The sequence below is a fragment of the Centroberyx affinis genome, unplaced genomic scaffold (genome assembly GCF_046629955.1).
Source record: "Centroberyx affinis isolate AG114_WGS23_722 - 3 ecotype Tasmania unplaced genomic scaffold, CSIRO-AGI_Caff_v1 ptg007843l_1, whole genome shotgun sequence".
Taxonomy (NCBI): Eukaryota; Metazoa; Chordata; class Actinopteri; order Beryciformes; family Berycidae; genus Centroberyx; species Centroberyx affinis.
Window position 1 is genome coordinate 3660 of NW_027283934.1, and position 18129 is coordinate 21788.

Sequence of the window (18129 nt, forward strand, 5' to 3'; positions counted from 1 at the left end):
ACTACAAACAGACAAAGAAAATATGTTTATTTATTGAACATTTTGCAGTAGGTGTAGGTAGAAAAAGAACCAGCTGAAGGAACCAGTGAGGTTCTCGGACTGAAAAAGTTCAGTGAATCCTTTCCCAGGGAACAGCTCTCCCCTCCCCAAACGAGTCAGGACCTCCGCCCTTAATGTACACACACACACACACACACACACACACACACACACACACACACACACACACACACACACACACAATTGCACTTCATTAAAGGTGCAAGTTGAGTGTTTGATGCTGATCTGTCATTACGACACGGCTCTGCCTGCCTGGAGAGCAGAGCAGAGAGAAGAGGAAGAGCTTCTCGCTTTTGAAAATCTGGAAATTTCTCTCTGCAGTATTCAGGTCAATTAGTAGGTAAGGCTTTAGTAGCCCACCTCAACCAGCTGGGCCCCGGGGCGTGGGGGGGGTAGTGTGTGTGTGTGTGTGTGTGTGTGTGTGTGTGTGTGTGTGGAGGGGGGGGGGGGGTCGTCTGTGGAATGTATGTTGTTTCTAGAGCTGTGTGTGTGTGAGGGGGGAGGGGAAATATAACTAGTAATACTATGATAGCAGGATACTATACAGATATAACAACACAATAAACACACACACAACATACAGTTAAGTCTCTAAAGGAACATTACAGTGATTTTGCTCAACTTTATCTGATGCATATGATTAGTCAATCAGTATCAATAAATCAATACCATGCTGATCAGATCTCTGAGGATTAGACACAATGGGAGGAGAGAGAAGAGAGAGAGAGAGAAAGGAGACAGAGAGAGACCTAGAGAGAGATGGAGACCTAGATAGAGAGAGAGAGAGAGAAAGAGACAGAGAGACCTAGTAAGAGATAGAGAGAGAGAGAGAGAGAGAGAGAGCGAAAGAAAGAGACAGAGACAGACCTAGAAAGAGAGAGAGTCAGTCAAGCCCACCAAAGATAACCAGGGTAACGGGGAATAAGACCGGAAGTTAGGCGATTTTTCTTTCAAAATAAAAGTGTAAGACTAAAGGCGACGGACCTGCCTGGCTGAATTAATAGCATTTCATTTAAGTTGCGTCTTTTTATAGATGTGCCTTATGTAATATATTTTATCCTATCGTTTTTTACTGCTCGGTTTTTTAGTTGTATGCTCTCTTCTTTTATTATCTTGTGGTTCTTCTTTGTTTTTACTTGTTTTAATTTATTTTATGAGTATTAAGTTTGCTTTTATTTCATTCCTATAGCATTTGGTAAAAACAAAACATTATTATTTATTATTTTTGTTGTTGTTGTTGTTGTTCTTCTTCTTCTTCTTCTTCTTATTATTATAATAATAATTATTATTAGTAGTAGTAGCAGTATTATCCCTATTATTATTATTGGTAGTAGTAGTTGGACTAGTATGTAGCCGTTCACATGGCATATTATGTCCATGTAATAATAATAATAATAATAATAATAATAATAATAAAGATAATAATAAATATGATAATAATAACAATAATTTGATTTGTATAGCACGTTTTAAAAACGTTTTACTAAGTGCTTTAAAATGTTCTACATGGGGGAAATTGGATTTTATTTTATTTTGAAAGTTGTAACCGGAAATCGTTTGATTTATTCTATCGGCCTTGACGGTGGAGGTAGCGGGTGGGAGGGGTCACACAGCAGGGTCCGGTCCTGGGCTCTGGAGGTCTGGAGGTTTAGAGGGTCTGGAGGTCTGGAGGTCTGGAGACGCACGGAGCGGAGCGCACAGACACGCGCAGTTGAAACAGAAGAACCAGCATGTTGCTTGTTGAGCTCGCGGCGCTGCTTGGTGAGTTTCTGCTTCATGCTCAGAAATCTGCTGGGAATTTAAAACAGTTAAAACCGTTAAAACAGTTAAGTTAGATCACCTACAGGCGAGGCTGGAAGTCATTACATTCACTCAGGTTACTGTAATCAAGTAGCTGTTTTCTGTACTTGGACTTATTTTTTTTTAAAGTCAGTGATTTAACTTTTACTTAAGTACATTTTTGCTGAAGAACTGTAGGCTACTTGGCTACATTTTAGATTACATCCACATTACAGAGAACAGATGTTGTGTTTCTCCATCAGAAACAGAAACGAAAAATGAAAAATTGTAAATTGGCCAAAAACTGTGGATCCATTCACAGAGAAGAGGAATCTGACTTTACTTTGTTTCTGCACTTTATTTTTGTCATTTACAGATTTTCCAATTAAAATAATCTAGTTTGAACTCTGTCCTCTCTCCTTGTAGAATCACACCAACTTTTACTCTGAGGACATAAATGAGACACTTTTTTACTTTTACCTCAGCAGATTTTATACAGTGGTTTTTCTTCTACTTCAGTAAAATAAAGTAACAGTAAAGTAACAGTAAAGTAACAGTACTTCTACTGGAGGAGGACATTCTCGTTCTCTCTCCCCTCGCTGCCTGCAGACTGAGATGTTTGGTAATAAAAAGGTGGAGAAACCATCATCAGAAGTGATTTTCTCTTCTCCTCGCATGATCAAGTCCTTATATAACTTCATGCTGTTTAGATGGTGAATTCAGCTCATACAGACTGATGTGATAAACTCTGTTCTGCGAGTGAAAAGGCCGAGGTGTGTTTATCCTCCACTGCATCCCACAATACATCCACTGAATACCTTTACGATTCATTTCTGCCTATTATCAACGCTATTTCTGTAAATGTTTCAATTTAACTTGAAAGTAGTGAAACCCAAGGCGTGTAACTCTACAGTTCCACCGCATTAAGTGCAAAGCAGCACATTGTTCCTGTTAGCAGACACGGAGTCACGCTGCATGTGACACTGATTTAGTCAAAGATCTGGTCCAGCTGTGTGTTCAGATCCTGACACAGTCACTGGGAATTGTGTCTTTTTTTTTTTTTTTTTTTTATATGATGGGCAGAAAAATGTCCTCCATCTGCTTCGATTTATGACCGCTTTCCAAAGCTGGAATTCTGTTAAATTAATCATAAATAATAACAATAAACTTTATTTATAGGGTGCTTTTCTTACCACAAGTTACAAAGTGCTTTACAGGAATAAAACAAATTAGAATAAAAATGGAATGAGAATTAAAAGAAAGAACATATTTAATTTAAAAGAACTCGGCACTTAAAGGCGATTATAAACAAGAGAGATTTAAAAGATAAAGAACAAAGAATGTTGACGAATTAACAATGACAATACAGAGATAATGCAAATTAATTACTTTATTTGGCTAACCTTTAATTAGCCTTTCTTAGCCAATTTTCTCTTTTTTAGGGAAGACCTGGCCAAGACAGAGAAGAGCTGTCTTGATAAACATTAAAGTTGCAGATAAACAACTGAATGCTGAAGTAAGATACAGTCAAACTCACATAAAAGCAAGAGAAAATCCAATTTTCTCTAAGTGCTCTAAGTATAGTCCAGTATGGAAGCAGCAGGCTGATGGTTAAACCTTTAAATCTGGACTCAGTGAAGGAAAGGCGGCTCCTTACTGAATCTGATCCTTCATCATCAGTTCAAACTCAACAAGAGAAACCAGCAATTTCAGCTTTTAAACAGTTAGTGAGTTTGAGTTCCAACACATAAAGACACTTTTACCTCCTTCAGTTCAGTTCAGACCTTAGGGACAGAGAACAGACCAACTCTGGACTAACTTATGTTTTTATCAACTTCGAATGGTTTCAAAAATCAGATAATTTCTATCATTCTCTGACTTGGAGAAAGTTATTCATGCGTTTATTTTCTCAAGAATTGATTATTGTAATTCACTCTTTACCTGTCTAAACAGTAAAGCACGCTCACGCCTTCAAGTCATACAAAATGCTGCAGCTAGACTGCTGACTGGATCAAACAAAAGAGATCACATAACCCCCATTTCAGCCTCTTTGCATTGGCTTCCAGTTAACTTCAGGATTGATTTTAAGGTTTTACTCATTACTTTTAAAGCACTACATGGTCTAGCTGCAGCATACATCTGTGAACCTTTATGCCCCTATCTTCCTGCACGCAACCTCAGATCTCAGAACAAAGCTTTGCTAACAGTCCCCCGATCTAGACTTAAATCTAAAGGAGGCTGTGCTTTTTGCTGTCAGGGCCCCAAGACTCTGGAACAGTCTTCCTGTTGAAATTCGTTTTGCAACCTCGCTGATTTCTTTTAAATCGCTATTAAAAACTCATTTTTATAAGCTTGCTTTTTTGCATTAACTTTGTTATTTGACTGTTTTTTTATCTTTTTTGCTGTTTGTGTTTCCTCTGTTATGGGGGGTGGGGGGGGGATTATTTTGTATTATTTGTGAAGCACTTTGTAACTGTTTTGAAAGGTGCTATAGAAATAAAAATAAAAGTCTATTAGACTACGTTTTGGCAAGTGCAGTACTGTGTCTTGTCCAGTTGACACCCATGATATCAGAGCAGAAGTAATGAGGAAGCAGACTCAGAATGAAGCTGAACTGGGGCGTCCAGGTGGCTGCAGCATCGTGGGTTTGAATCCGGTCTGGGTTCTTTGTCCCTCATCATCCTGATCTGTTCTGTCTCTCTCACATGTGCCAAAGAATCTGTAAAATAAATCATCTCTTCCATGAAACACATCTTTAAACCTGCTGTCCTCCTGTTGTGCAGCGGCGGGGGCTTTCCTCCTGGCCCAGGAGGGTGGGGCCCAGAGCGGCGGGGCCCAGGTGGGCGGGGCCCAGCTGGAGGTCGGCCTCCCTGAGTTCAGCGACGTCTGCACCGAGGGCAGCTGCTACCCGGCCACCGGAGACCTGCTGATCGGCCGGGCGCACCAGCTGTCCAGCACCTCCACCTGTGGACTCCGCCACCAAGAACCCTTCTGCATCGTGAGCCACTTACAGGTACATGTGCCTTGCAGCCACCAGTGGTTCCCAAACTGGGGTCCGGGGACTTCCAGGGGTCCTTGAGAGGGTTCCAGGGGGCAGTATAAACCATTATGAACTATTATCACTTTAATGTCACTGGTACTTCATTTACTACAGTTTAGCGCAATGAGAGTCTCTCTTTTCACTGTTATCTCCATTTACAGTAAAAGAGACACCAGAAATCTTCTAAACCTTTATCTCCTGCAGCTCTGTGGTCTGAAGTTCACCTGATGGTCCTTCACATGAAATGTTTGTGAAGCCTTATGATCACCTGCAGCAAAATCTTCTCTATTTTCAGGTTTTATGTCAAACAGAGTGCTTTTATTCTGTCTCTATGTTGACACTCATACTCTTAATAACATTATGATAACGATATAATAACCAGGCATTCCTTAAATGTTACTTATTTCAGTAGCAGCAATGCAGACAGGTTATTATTTACCCACGATCATCAGATGATCAGATGTCAGATCCGTGGTGGATAACTGCTGAATCCAGTCAGCTTTTATTTTACACTATAGATCAGATAATGAAAAAAACCAAAAACAAAGACACCAATTAAGTTGACTCATAATTAAACATGATTTATGATAACAATATATTAATATCCGCTGTGGAAATCACCCACATACTATATTTGCTTCTCGCTGTGGGCATTTTGGCATTCAATTTATTATTACATGCAATGAAAAGTTTGCAGTTTGCTGGGGGTGGAATTCATGACCGGGACCTAATCCAGCTCCCCGGTCTCTTCTCCTCAGTGCAAGGCCGTCCTGTGAGACGGTGTTTTCTTAGCCCCCTGCTCCAGGAGCGTAGGAGTGAGGGAGGAGAGGGGAGGAGAGGAGAGGGGAGGGGAGGGGAGGAGGGGGGAGGATGCTGGGGGAGAGACGGTCCGAGAGTCTAGACCATTTCCTCTGTCGCAAAAATCCCCCCGTTAAGAGCTGCTTGAGTTCTCACACCAGCACAAGAGCCTGGGAAGGTCTAGAGATGAATGGCAGCAGCTTGTATGCATGAGGGCGTATTGTTGGGCTGCAGACAGACAGACAGACCCCTGATGGCAGGAGATATGCTGAAACAGCTCCTGCAGAGAGAGGCAAACAGTGTAGGAGGTTTAAGAGCCGAACTTCAGAGAGTTTTTATCAGACCGAACGTGTCGGCGGTGATTCACTCCCACTGAGTGTTCAAACAAAGCACGCTGAATGTTTAATGATTGTTGGCCTGATTTCTCAAGCTCAGTCCTCTCACTGGTCAATGTGAAGCCTTTGTTTCTATTTAAATTAAATCAGTGTAAAGATAGGCTTGATTTGGCTGCAGAAAACACACAGCTTGTATCTCCTTTGATTTCGATTGAAATGATTTAATGCAGTGAATCTCAACCTTTTTCATATCGAGGACCCTAAGTTAGTCCACATTAGAGCCACGGATCCCATTTGATGAGTTTTTGTCTCTCGGACCCAAATCTGAGAATATTTTTACTGTTAGATATGATTTTGTGCAGAATCCCATGACTATCTGTATTGTAGGGAGAGAGATAACAGTGAAACTATGACCAAAACAGTCATTCTTCTACATTCTCTAATTGTGTTAACTTGTAAATGAAATCATGGTGAAATTTAACAATTCATCAATTTGCTGGCGACCCCCCTGGAATCCCCTCAAGGACCACTGGTGGTCCCCGGACCCCACGTTGAGAACCACTTCCTTGAAAGAGGCTTTGTATGAGAGAAGCAGGGATGTTACTAGTATTATCAACACATGTGTGTGTCTAGTTTGGGACAACACACATATATGTTTCTATTCAACACAACACACGCTCGTATTAACATGCTATGCGTCAACTTGTGTTGTTATTAACATGCTGTTGACATGCTGTTGGCTTTGAAGCAACACAAATGTATTTTGTTCCAGACTAGACGCATGGATTTGCTGAAGATACCAAGGGCTTGGCGGCACAATCCAGATGTTTCCGATCTGAAATGCACACGCAAACACACACAAACACACACACACACACACATCTGTCAGCCAAATGAATCCTCCGCTGTCAGCCATTAAAGATTAGTTTACCCTGTTGAAACCAGAATACAGGGCTGGGGCCTCCCATTTAAAAGTCCCTAAGTTCCTATTTTACTTCAATCATTGCAGTGTAGACAGTCCACAGTCGGAACAAAAAGCCTCCATTTCAATGACTTTACCATGAATGGCCTTATGGTCCTTATCTTTTCCCTTGATTGGAGAAGATCAGCATGCTATGTGAGGAATTTCTCTGATGGTTCTCTCCCTGTGTCTCTACCTCCCTCCCTCCCTCTCCCGACCTTCAACCCGTTCACCAGGAGGAGAAGAAATGCTTCATGTGTGACTCGGTGGCGCTCTACGACAAACAAACCAACCAGGTCAACAGCCACCGCATCGAGAACGTCGTCACCACGTTTGCCCCGAACCGCCTCAAAACCTGGTGGCAGTCAGAGAACGGTGAGTTCTCATGGGAAAACAAAAGTCTGGGTTTAAAGAGGTGAATTAAAGGTGACTCTATCGCCTTCTTCTTTGGTGCCTCTGTCTCTTTCTTCCCTCCACGCCTCCTTGCTTTCTCATCTCCTAGTTTGTCAGTAAAGACACTATAATCAGGTTGTAGGAGGAGGGAGGACTTCAAAGAGAAAGGCCAGCAATGGCTGACCAGCGAGACACCGTGACCTGTCAGTAAACTTTGGAATTACAGGAGTAACCCTCGGGAATGATTAGCTGCAAGGCTGCAGGATGTAGCTCTGCTTGTAAAAGTGTGTGCAGCATGTCATTAATGCTAAGAGGCAGGCGTTAACAAGGCACAACTTCTCTGTTTTTTCCCGCTAGCTTGTGTAGCGCAATGGATAGAGCAAGGCACTAACACTGCTAGGGTTGGGGGTTCAATTCCCTTTGTAGCTCAATGGGTAAAGCAAGACACTAACACCGCCAGGAGCCTCCCATACTGAAAATGTCTGCACTCATGATTCTGTAAGGTGATTTGGATAAAAGCATCCACAAAGTGCCATGTGTTATTTTACATGTAAGTGAGCATAGTGGGTTGGAAAGTGGGTTCAATTTCAAATCTGTTGAATTGTGGTTAAATTCACAGGCGGTGATGAACATGTCTCTGAATCAAACTCCACTAACTGAACCATGTCAGTGATTGCAGCACACAAAACACCCAAAACACAGATAGGAGCTGATTTAGAGATAGTCTTTAAGTCCAAAGTCTGCAAATTAAAGAATTAAAGAAATTAAACGCCAAATTAACTTAACACCAGAGCCGAACTACCTTTTTGGCCAAATTTTGTGTCAGGAATTTTGAGCATAATAACTGCCATACATCCCTCCCCATGATAGTCTACGATCTAAAGTGATTCCCAGGAGTTTGGCCTTGATCTACAGACAGATCATTTATGAAAAGTTTTACGGCAGGTATGCTGCTAAGAGAATGCTATGTGCCCAATGCCCAGTGCTACTTGATTTTATGACATTCAAGACCAATTTATTATTACCTATCCATTCAACCGCTGACTGAATCTCTTTATTCAATACTCTAGTTAACTCATTTGCTGTCAATACTGACATGTAAACCGTTTAATCGTCTGCATACACAGAAATATTGGCCTCTTCTAAGACTAATAGTAAATCATTTGTAAAGCGGCCTGAGGCAGCTTCCCTGAGGTACTCCACACTTTACCTATGTGATGCACCAGAATCAATATAGTAAATATAATGGATTGAGATGGCAGGGTGGCCTAGAGGTTACAGAGACTGTCCCGCGCTCAAAAGCTCACAAGTTCTAACTCTGCAACAGCCAGTGAGTCCTGTGAAGAATCAGTGAGCAAGACACTGAAAGCCTTCATCTGCTCACTGGAAAACAGCATCAGCAAAATGCCTGAAATGTGAAAAGAGAAGCGCTGCTGCCTGTTTTCTGTTCCATAGGAAGTGGATGGAGAAGTGGATCAGTGCTGTCAGTGTCCTGCTTGTTTTTCTTGGCTTGACAAAAGTCGAGATTACTCTCGTGTTTTTGTTTCTCTTTCTCTCTTCCCTTCCTGCCTCCATCTGTTTGACCCTCTCTGACTTCTTGTGGGGAGTCTCTCTGTAATTTAATCTCTCCTCACCCCCCCCATGTCATCCCATCTCCTTCTGCTGCCCTCATTTCAACTCCTTCTTTTCTACCTTTCTTCTTCCTGATGCTTTTTCCCCTTTTGTCCTCCAACCTCTACTTCTCCCCTCTCCTCTCTCCTCCTCTGTGAGTTTGAGTTTATGATCATTCTGACTGATTCTGAGACAAAGACTGAATCACGTCGAGTCCATTGCCAGAATATGATGTTCTATGTAACATTTACATTTTACAGTTTAGATAAAAGAGAATGTATTGCTAAGCAAATGATTTCTCTAAATCAGAGAATGGTGCAGGAAAAATGTGTCACCAAGCCATTCCTCTGTGGAGAAGAGGATCCCAGTGGAGATAATTTATATTCCAGGAATTTAGCCAGAGCCACTTACAAGTGCAACAGCAGAAATAGCCTAAATTCCTACAGACCTGTAGTAAGAAGTGCAAGGATCAGAGCTACAGTTCCTTCATGATAGCTATAGTGACGGGACGATCTGCTTATCTCATGATTCGATTTGATACGTGATATGAGGTTCAGGATTCAACACAACAATACAATGTAATAAACAAAAGTTCAATGACAACAAAGTCTGACTGTGCAGAATTATGCTTATTTCTGGGACACAAATCTTTCTAGCGATGGCATTGGCTTACCAGAATGTAAACAACAATTTAAAAATGTCATTACAAAGTGACAATAATATAATTTGGATGGAGAGCTTGTGAAACTGTGATGGTCAAGATTCTCATGTGTGATTACTACAGCAGAATAACATGGAGCTAATATCACCATTAATTTAATACGTATCGTCAAATTTATGTATTGCAATAAATCGTCCCATCCCAAAATGGCTATAATAATAGCAATATAATGATTAGGATTTGTTTGGTAGATTTTTGGTCGATTTTCTGCATTCATTTTCTGTTTCTTCATCTCAGTATGTTCTACTGTTTTTACTCTGCACACGCTCATACTGTTGTGAGCCAGATCTTTTCCACACACTCTGCATTCATACTTTCTACTTAACAACCCGGTTTCCCCACAGGGATCGATAAAGTTTCATCAAGTCTGATCTAGAAACAGAACCACTAAAATTTCAACAATTTACATTTGTCTTTGTAAAAAATGTTAATGCCAGAGTGTGGACAGGCAGAACAGTGTGATTGATCTGCTCTCTCTCTCTCTCTCTCTCTCTCTCTCTCTCTCTCTGCAGGTCTGGAGAATGTGACCATCCAGCTGAACTTGGAGGCGGAGTTTCACTTCACCCACCTCATCATGACCTTCAAGGTAACCAATAGGAAAAGGCCTGGGGGAGTGTGGGCGGAGGGGGGGGGGGTGTTCTGACCAGTACAAATTGGATAAGGGTCCATTCTCCCTGCACCAGCAGACTCACAGACATAGACACACACTTGCACATGTACACACACATACACACATACACACACACACATACTTTCTCACATACTTTCTCTCGCTCCCCTTCTCTCTCTCTTGCTCTCTTTTCCTTTCACTCTTATTTCCTCTCTTTCTGCACCACTCACTTTCTCTTTGTCTCCATCTTTTTTCTCTCAGGATCTCTCTCTCTCCTTCTTTCTTTCTCACTCTCTCGCTCTCTCGCCCTTTCACATCCCTCTATTTCTCACTTCCTCTCTATCCTCTACTTTGTTTCTCTTTTTTCTCCCCCTTCCCTTTCTTTTTCTCTCTCCCTCACTTTTTCTCCTTCTCTTTCTATCATTCTTATCTCTCTCTCTCTCTCACACACACACACGCACACACACACACACACACACACACACACACACACACACACACACACAGCTGTGTAAGCCTGTGGAATGTGGTAAAAACTTGCCTGGGGGTGTTTCCCTCTCTGTCCAGGTCAGATCACGTTACTCTGTTAGAGTTAATGCACTGACAAGCTAATAACAGTTTTACAGCTTTGATTCTCACTCTGCAGCATCTCTACAATTGTTTGTTCAGACTTGAAAAGTCTGAAAAAGTCTTCAATTAAAGTCGTAATCTGGGACATTTTCACACAAACAAATGTCAGTCCTGCTCCTCTCTCTCTCTCTCTAACTCAACAGTGATCCAACCTATATCCAGTTCATAAATCTTCTCCTCTGTCTGTTCTAAACTGCTGGTGTCTGGTAGCTCTTTCCTGGGAAAATCCTCTGCCGCACAGGAAGTGATGCGTTTTATGTTTCCGGTTTGTTTGGAATCAACAGAGGAAGAAGAACTGGGTAGTTAGCATGAGCAGCGATAGCCACCATGGCTGAACAGACAGAGAAAAGAGAAACTCAAACTGCATCAACAGAAAGAAAATCCAAGCTCCGCCCATACTGTTTGATTGACAGGTGATATGTGGGAAGTGCAGTGCAGAAACACCACAGTGAGGCTGAGGGACAAAGATGGAGACTAAATTTAATAAAACACCACAGCAATGAGCAGTTATGGGGCATACTTTTCTTTTTTCTGGTGACTCTGGAACATTTATGTAAGAGAAAAGTGCTAGGAAAAGAAATAAAAATAAATCATGTGTGTCTACTCTCTGCTGCACGTCTTGCACAGAATGCGATGTACTGTATGTACTTATCTTTAATGTCACCGAGACACATTCCTGTTGTCATCCTGACTCAGAGTGGTTAAGTGTGTCCTCTCTCTTGGCCTCAGACCTTCCGGCCGGCTGCCATGGTGATCGAGCGCTCGGCTGACTTCGGGAAGACCTGGCAGGTGTACCGGTACTTCGCGTACGACTGCGAGTCTTCCTTCCCGGCCGTCTCCCAGGGTCCCATGCAGAGGGTGGACGACGTCATCTGCGATTCACGCTACTCCGACATCGAGCCGTCCAGCGAGGGAGAGGTACTGAGCTGCCCCGAGGTTTTACCTGAAGGGATGTTGGGCAAAAACTCATCGCTGAAGAGTTTGGTTCCAAATTGACATCCACAGTTTTGAAATGTTACGATTGACAATACAAACTTGAAACAAATTATGCTACTTTTTAAAGGACAGTGGTGGAAAGTAACTAAGTACATTTACTCAAGCACTGTACTTAAGTACAATTTTGAGGTACTTGTACTTTACTTGAGTATTTCCATTTTATGCTACTTTGTATTTATACTCCACTACATTTTAGAAGGAAATATTGTACTTTTTACTCCATTACATTTATTTCACAGCTATAGTTACTAGTTACTTTTCAGATCAATATTTTATATTAAAACATTTGATCATCTTTATAAAATAACATACATAAAATATCATTGTTATAGATTAGACTACCCAAAAGTATAGCTAAATTGTTAAGATTAGCTTCACATTGACAACTTTAAAATGCTGCTTACATGTACATGTATGTCAATAAATCAGTATTAATATTCCAATAATTTATGAAAAATATAACTCTCTAAATGGGAACAGTTTGCATAATGAGTACGTTTACTTTGATACTCTAAGTACATTTTGCTGCCAATACTTATGTACTTTTACTGAAGTAAGATTTTGAATGCAGGACTTGTATTGCTACTTTTACTGAAGTAAAAGATCTCAGTACTTCTTCCACCACTGTTAAAGGATAGTGGGTAACTGAAGTCCTTGCTTGAACAATTAACTGCATGATTTCCCCCCCAAAATTGATATGTAGAGTTTTGCAATAGAACCTCTCCATTTTTTTATGACTCTATTTGACTCATACGAATAAATCAACAGTGAATCTGTAATCAGTGTGGTACCACGGCTCTTTGCAGGTCATTTTCAGAGTTCTGGACCCTGCGTTCCGGATTGAGGACCCCTACAGCCCCCGGATCCAGAGTAAGTCACTCTACACTTTACACTTTCACAATCATGTGTTGTCTCTTTGAGTAAATATGAAGAACAGTATGCCTGATCCAAATATATTTTCTACAAAACAATAAGAATAAGTACGGTAAGCATTACTTGGGCGATGTTTCAAACCAGTGACTTTCACCTGGTCAGACAGAATCTGGCTCTAGATTCAGTATTGGCTTCAGTCAATCACCAATTTACCACCTGACATAAAAATGTATGTACTCCTGGTACTTTAAGACACTTTTGATAAAGGCATATTCATACCCTTGTAAGATGTAAAACCATTGTTAATAATGATAAAAAACATGAAGTAGAGAGTTTTTTTTTTTACTTATTTTATTTAGTATCAGAATAAAACATTGATCACATACAATCACATACAATCTTGAGCGTTCCTTGACAGCCAAGCTCATCCAACATTTTCAGTTACCAATCAGAGTTTTTAAGAGGGAAAAGACATTATTTCAAGAGAATATCGCAAGCAAAATAAATACATAAATAAAAACGAGAAATAGGTATATATATATATATTTTTTTTTTCAAAGTATTCTTCTATTCATCCATATACAGAATTACAGGTGTCCATCTCCGCACAAAAATATCCTTTTACATGAAGTAGAGAGTTTTATGAGTGTTTTTTCCCATAGACCAAAGAGCATCTTCTTATACTGCAAACCCCACCAGTAGTGCTCCTGTATCTGTTTTTACCATAGTCTATATTACTAATATTACATTTTGAGTAGTTATTTCATTTGAGAAAACTGAGAAAATTTCAACCTTCTTGGTAATGTAGTGAAACCCAATAATGTAATAATTATCACGTTAATAGTGGTAAAAGTTATCAGTTATCACTTCTGATACATGAATGGGAAATGTATTACGTTTACAGGGCTATTACACTATTAACTGCAATTTGTGATTACATTAATGGTTTATTACATTGGCAAGAACAGTGGAGGTTTACTGTTTAGTGCAGCTGCCACAGTGATAAAACTGCTGAAGTTTCCCAGCGAAAAGCTCTGAAACGTGTGTGTGTGTGTGTGTGTGTGTGTGTGTCTGTGTGTGTGTGTGTGTGTGTGCAGACATGCTGAAGATCACCAACCTGAGGGTGAAGTTCACCAAGCTGCACACGCTGGGCGACAACCTGCTGGACTCCAGGATGGAGATCAAGGAGAAGTATTACTACGCCGTGTACGACATGGTGGTGCGAGGGAACTGCTTCTGCTACGGCCACGCCTCCGAGTGCGCCCCCATCGAGGGCGCCGGGGACGCAGTGGAGGGCATGGTGAGTCCCAGGCAGGAGAAATGGAGGAGTGTGATCCTTTTAGATTTCTCCAAATTGTGGAGCAAGTGGAGTTGGGAATCTCCATTGATGTAAAATATCAGTGTGAGTGGGAGTTGCTGTTAAAAGAGACTTTCCCGATCATTCATTCTCTGTTTCATCCTCCTTTGAGCTAAACTCCCATTGGCTGTTGCTGTCTGCCTGCCTGTGTGTGTGTGTGTGTGTGTGTGTGTGTGTGTGTGTGTGTGTGTGTGTACATGTGTGTTTGTGTGTATAACTGCATTTGTGCGTCCTGTTAGCTAGTTAGCTAGATAGTGTCAGTGACTGTGGTGAGACGACCTGCGTTAGCCTGGTTACAGACAGTCTACAGGCAGCTGTGTGTGTGTGTGTGTGTGTGTGTGTGTGTGTGTGTGTGTGAGTATTGCCAAAGAGAGGAAAGCTAAACAATGCTGTTCCTGTTTACTCTGTGTCATCCCATGCTTAGACTAGGTCTGTGGTTTGTCTGTTTAACTTTTATAGCTTTTCTTTATTGCCGTTCCCCTGGAAAAAAAAGTCAGGAAGCTTAGAAGAGTCAATTCAGTCTTCTTACTCCCAGACAGTAAATCTTAGTCAGCAATTAATGAAGTACACAAAGCCTGAAACGATTAAGTGAAATCCCCTTAGAGAGAAATATGCAGACATTGTCATCAGGTAATTTTAAAACTGATTCCAACATGAAACCAACAGCTTTTTAATAAACTCCAGTCTCAGCAGGCTTTCTCTGCTGAAGACATAAATAAACAAACATATAACTCTGACTCACATTTAGTTTCTGATTTTACAGATTAATGTTTGTGTTGCCTGACAGCAGCACTGCAGCCATGCTGATTACAAAACAGTGTATCTTGGTGTATCATTTGTTTTCTGGAGTGACTTACACTGAGTGCAACAACAGATCAGCAACTTTACAAGCAACCAGCAGAGTCAAAGCCACAGAAGAGAAAGTTAAGATAAAACTTTAATCATCCATGTGAGGAAGCAGCAAATAGTAATAGCTAAAAACATTAAAATACATGACATCATAATAAGTAGAAATATTTGAAGAAAACGTATGAGGACGTAGGAGTCCCACGTCAGTCTCAAGTCTTGAGGCACAAGTCTCAAGTCCCAAGTCTAAATGTAGATTACCAAGTCAGGTCCATGTCATTAATGTCAAGTCTCAAGTCTAAATGTAGAACAGCAAGTCAAGTCAGATCAAATCAAGAGTCCAGTATCAATTTAACATCTTAAAGAAAACTAAATATCTAGGACTTTTCAATGCAATATGGTTTTAATAGGATAAAAACTTGGTAAGAGCATCATGAGTTTGATTTCTATAATCAGTTTCAACTTCAATAAATTCAATCATTCCATACAAATTCAGAAAACAGAATTTAAATTCAGTCGTCTGCTGGAACAAATCTCATCACTTTCAATCTAAGTCATTTACACAAACACAAGATCTCAAGTCAAGACTTTAGAAACCTTTTCAAGTCATCAGAGTACAAGTCAGAGTCAAGTCCCAAGTCACCAGAACCCAAGTCAAGTCGAGTCTCAAGTCTTCTCTTAATGCATCAAGTCAAGTCTCAAACAATTAAAACTGTGACTTGAGTCTGACTCAAGTCCAACTCATGTGACTTGAGTCCCCACCTCTGATACAGTATATTGTATATAAAAGTCAGTTGGATCCTGTTGTTGACCTGTGTGTGTGTGTGTGTGTGTGTGTGTGTGTGTGTGTGTGTTTGTGTGTGTGTTCCTCCTCAGGTCCACGGTCACTGCATGTGTAACCACAACACCAAGGGTCTGAACTGTGAGAAGTGTCAGGACTTCTACCACGACCTGCCGTGGAGGCCGGCCGAGGGCCGCAACACCAACGCCTGCAAGAGTGAGACATGTTTTTTTTTTTGGTTTTTTTTGAGTATTTTATTTTGCGTTTTTCACAATGTAGGACATATAAACTTATAAGCAAACATAGCACTGAAGACTGAATAAATAAATAAATAAAATTACAAGGTAGGGACATTTTAGACCAGTTTCATGAGAGACAGAATCACTTCATCATATCTGTATTATACCTTTCCATTGTTGACAAAGGCAAGGTTCCAGTGCAGTCAATGTAAGGCTGCCAGACTTTCAGACAGCAGTCATATTTCTTCCTTAAAATATATGTAATTTTCTCCAGGGCTTCACATCTATTCATTTCTGAGAGCCAAAGTCCCATTGAGAGGTGACAATTAGACTTTCCATGTTACTGCAACGCAAAGAGCTATATCTATAAATTTCATTTTCATTCTAGAATTCCCTTAAGATTTCCACTAATATTAGTGAAGTTCCCCATAACACATAAGTCAGGATCTAGTGGAAAGTGAGTGGTTTTTAGATTTTTTTTGTTGCATATGTCATCTTTAAAGCTTTATTCCTCTCGTTATCCTTCCTAAACAAGTATTCAATTTATTTTGACAGTGTAGCTACAAACTCTACAGTATATATCCATTTTAACATCTGATATTCATTGTTCAATGAATCATAAAATACAGGAGACTGCATTCCTTTTCTGAAAACAAATGTCATAAGATAGCAATATAATTCCTTAATAGGTTTTATTTTAATGCCTGCAAAATGAAGTAGAAGAGTCATATTTTTCAGATTGTATAAATTTCCCTCTGGTTTAACTCTTCACTGGGAGTTTCAGAGTCTTTCCAGAGCTTAATTTTGCCTTCAGATCCTCAGTGTTTGGTCAGCAAACAGGAGAGATGACACCGTCTGTTTACAGCACAGCATCTGCCTGCTGTAAACACTCCATAAACTGTTCTCCCCCCCCCCCTTCCTTCTCCCTAGAGTGCAACTGTAACCATCACTCTGACTCCTGCCACTTCGACATGGCGGTGTTCGTGTCCACCGGTAACGTCAGCGGCGGCGTGTGCGACGAGTGTCGGCACAACACCGTGGGACACAACTGTGAGCAGTGCAAGCCGTTCTTCTTCCAGCACCCCGAGCGGGACGTCCGGGACCCCAACATCTGTGAACGTGAGTGAACGCTGCAGAGTTAGAGGCCCCTAGTCCAGCGGGGTCCCAAACGTGTGTCATCACAAACCAGGAGTCTACAGGTTTTCATTCCAACCGAACACTACAGCAGCTGATTTCACTGATTAACACATCTTCAACCGGAGGAGGAGGAGCTAATTGGTGAAATCCGCTGCTCTAGTGTTTTGAGGGTGATACACAGAAAAATAAAAGTGCGAACTGGAACTGAAAACGGTTCTTTGGAGCAGGGGTTCCCAAACTTTTTCAGCTTGGGACCCAAAAGAGAAATTTGGTGTTTCCCGGGGACCCAAACTCACAAATATACATGAGTTGCCATGACATCTCAATTAGTAAACTATCAATAAATCCAAAGAACACAAAGAACCATGAATTGAAATATATGAAAACGTATTTAATTAATTACAAATTCACATTCACAGCAGCATGTACTTTTTTGTTTTATTTTTTATTTTTTACATTTTTCACCCTCTCCTTCCTATTGCCCACCTCTCCCTGTGGCGCACTCCAACGTTTGGAGTGATGCCATAGAAGAACCACTTCTGGTTTCACAAAGAACCTTTCAAGAACCTTTTAATATCCCAAATTCAAAGGTTCTTAATTCTTAGTTATTGGATGGTGGGTGATGGCATAAATGGGGAAAATAACCAAACCCCTCCACAGTATATATTGTGCGATAAACAGAAACACAATGCAGGAGTCTAAGCAAAGGAGAGGAGAAATGGTTCTTTAAAGAGTCTGGTTCTTCTATATGGTTTCACTCCAAAGAAGCACTTTCAGTTCCAGTTGGCACCTTTATTCTTCTGTGCGTAGGATGGAAGAGCTTCTTAAAAAACTATCAGCTGTGTCAAACAGGAAGCTGCTCTTTGGCAGAGGCTGCAAATATCTCACTTGAGAGGCTGAGAGAAGCCAAGGTGCTCAGCTTGAAAAAGATTCAAATGACTTTATTGCATTGGCAAGTTCTA

The 18129-nt window shown here is 40.8% G+C and overlaps 1 protein-coding gene across 1 annotated transcript; it reads left to right on the top strand.

The window, feature by feature from the left end:
* Positions 1-1705: 1705 nt before the first annotated feature.
* On the top strand, positions 1706-17149 carry LOC139639842 (laminin subunit beta-1-like; the record flags this gene model as incomplete). The annotated part of the gene is made up of 9 exons (XM_071513997.1): positions 1706-1821; positions 4623-4852; positions 7210-7348; positions 10211-10284; positions 11668-11856; positions 12741-12804; positions 13905-14107; positions 15887-16007; positions 16961-17149. Coding segments are annotated over exons 1-9 (1240 nt in total), but the record flags the coding sequence as incomplete, so codon positions are not given.
* Between the last annotated feature and the right edge of the window lie 980 nt (positions 17150-18129).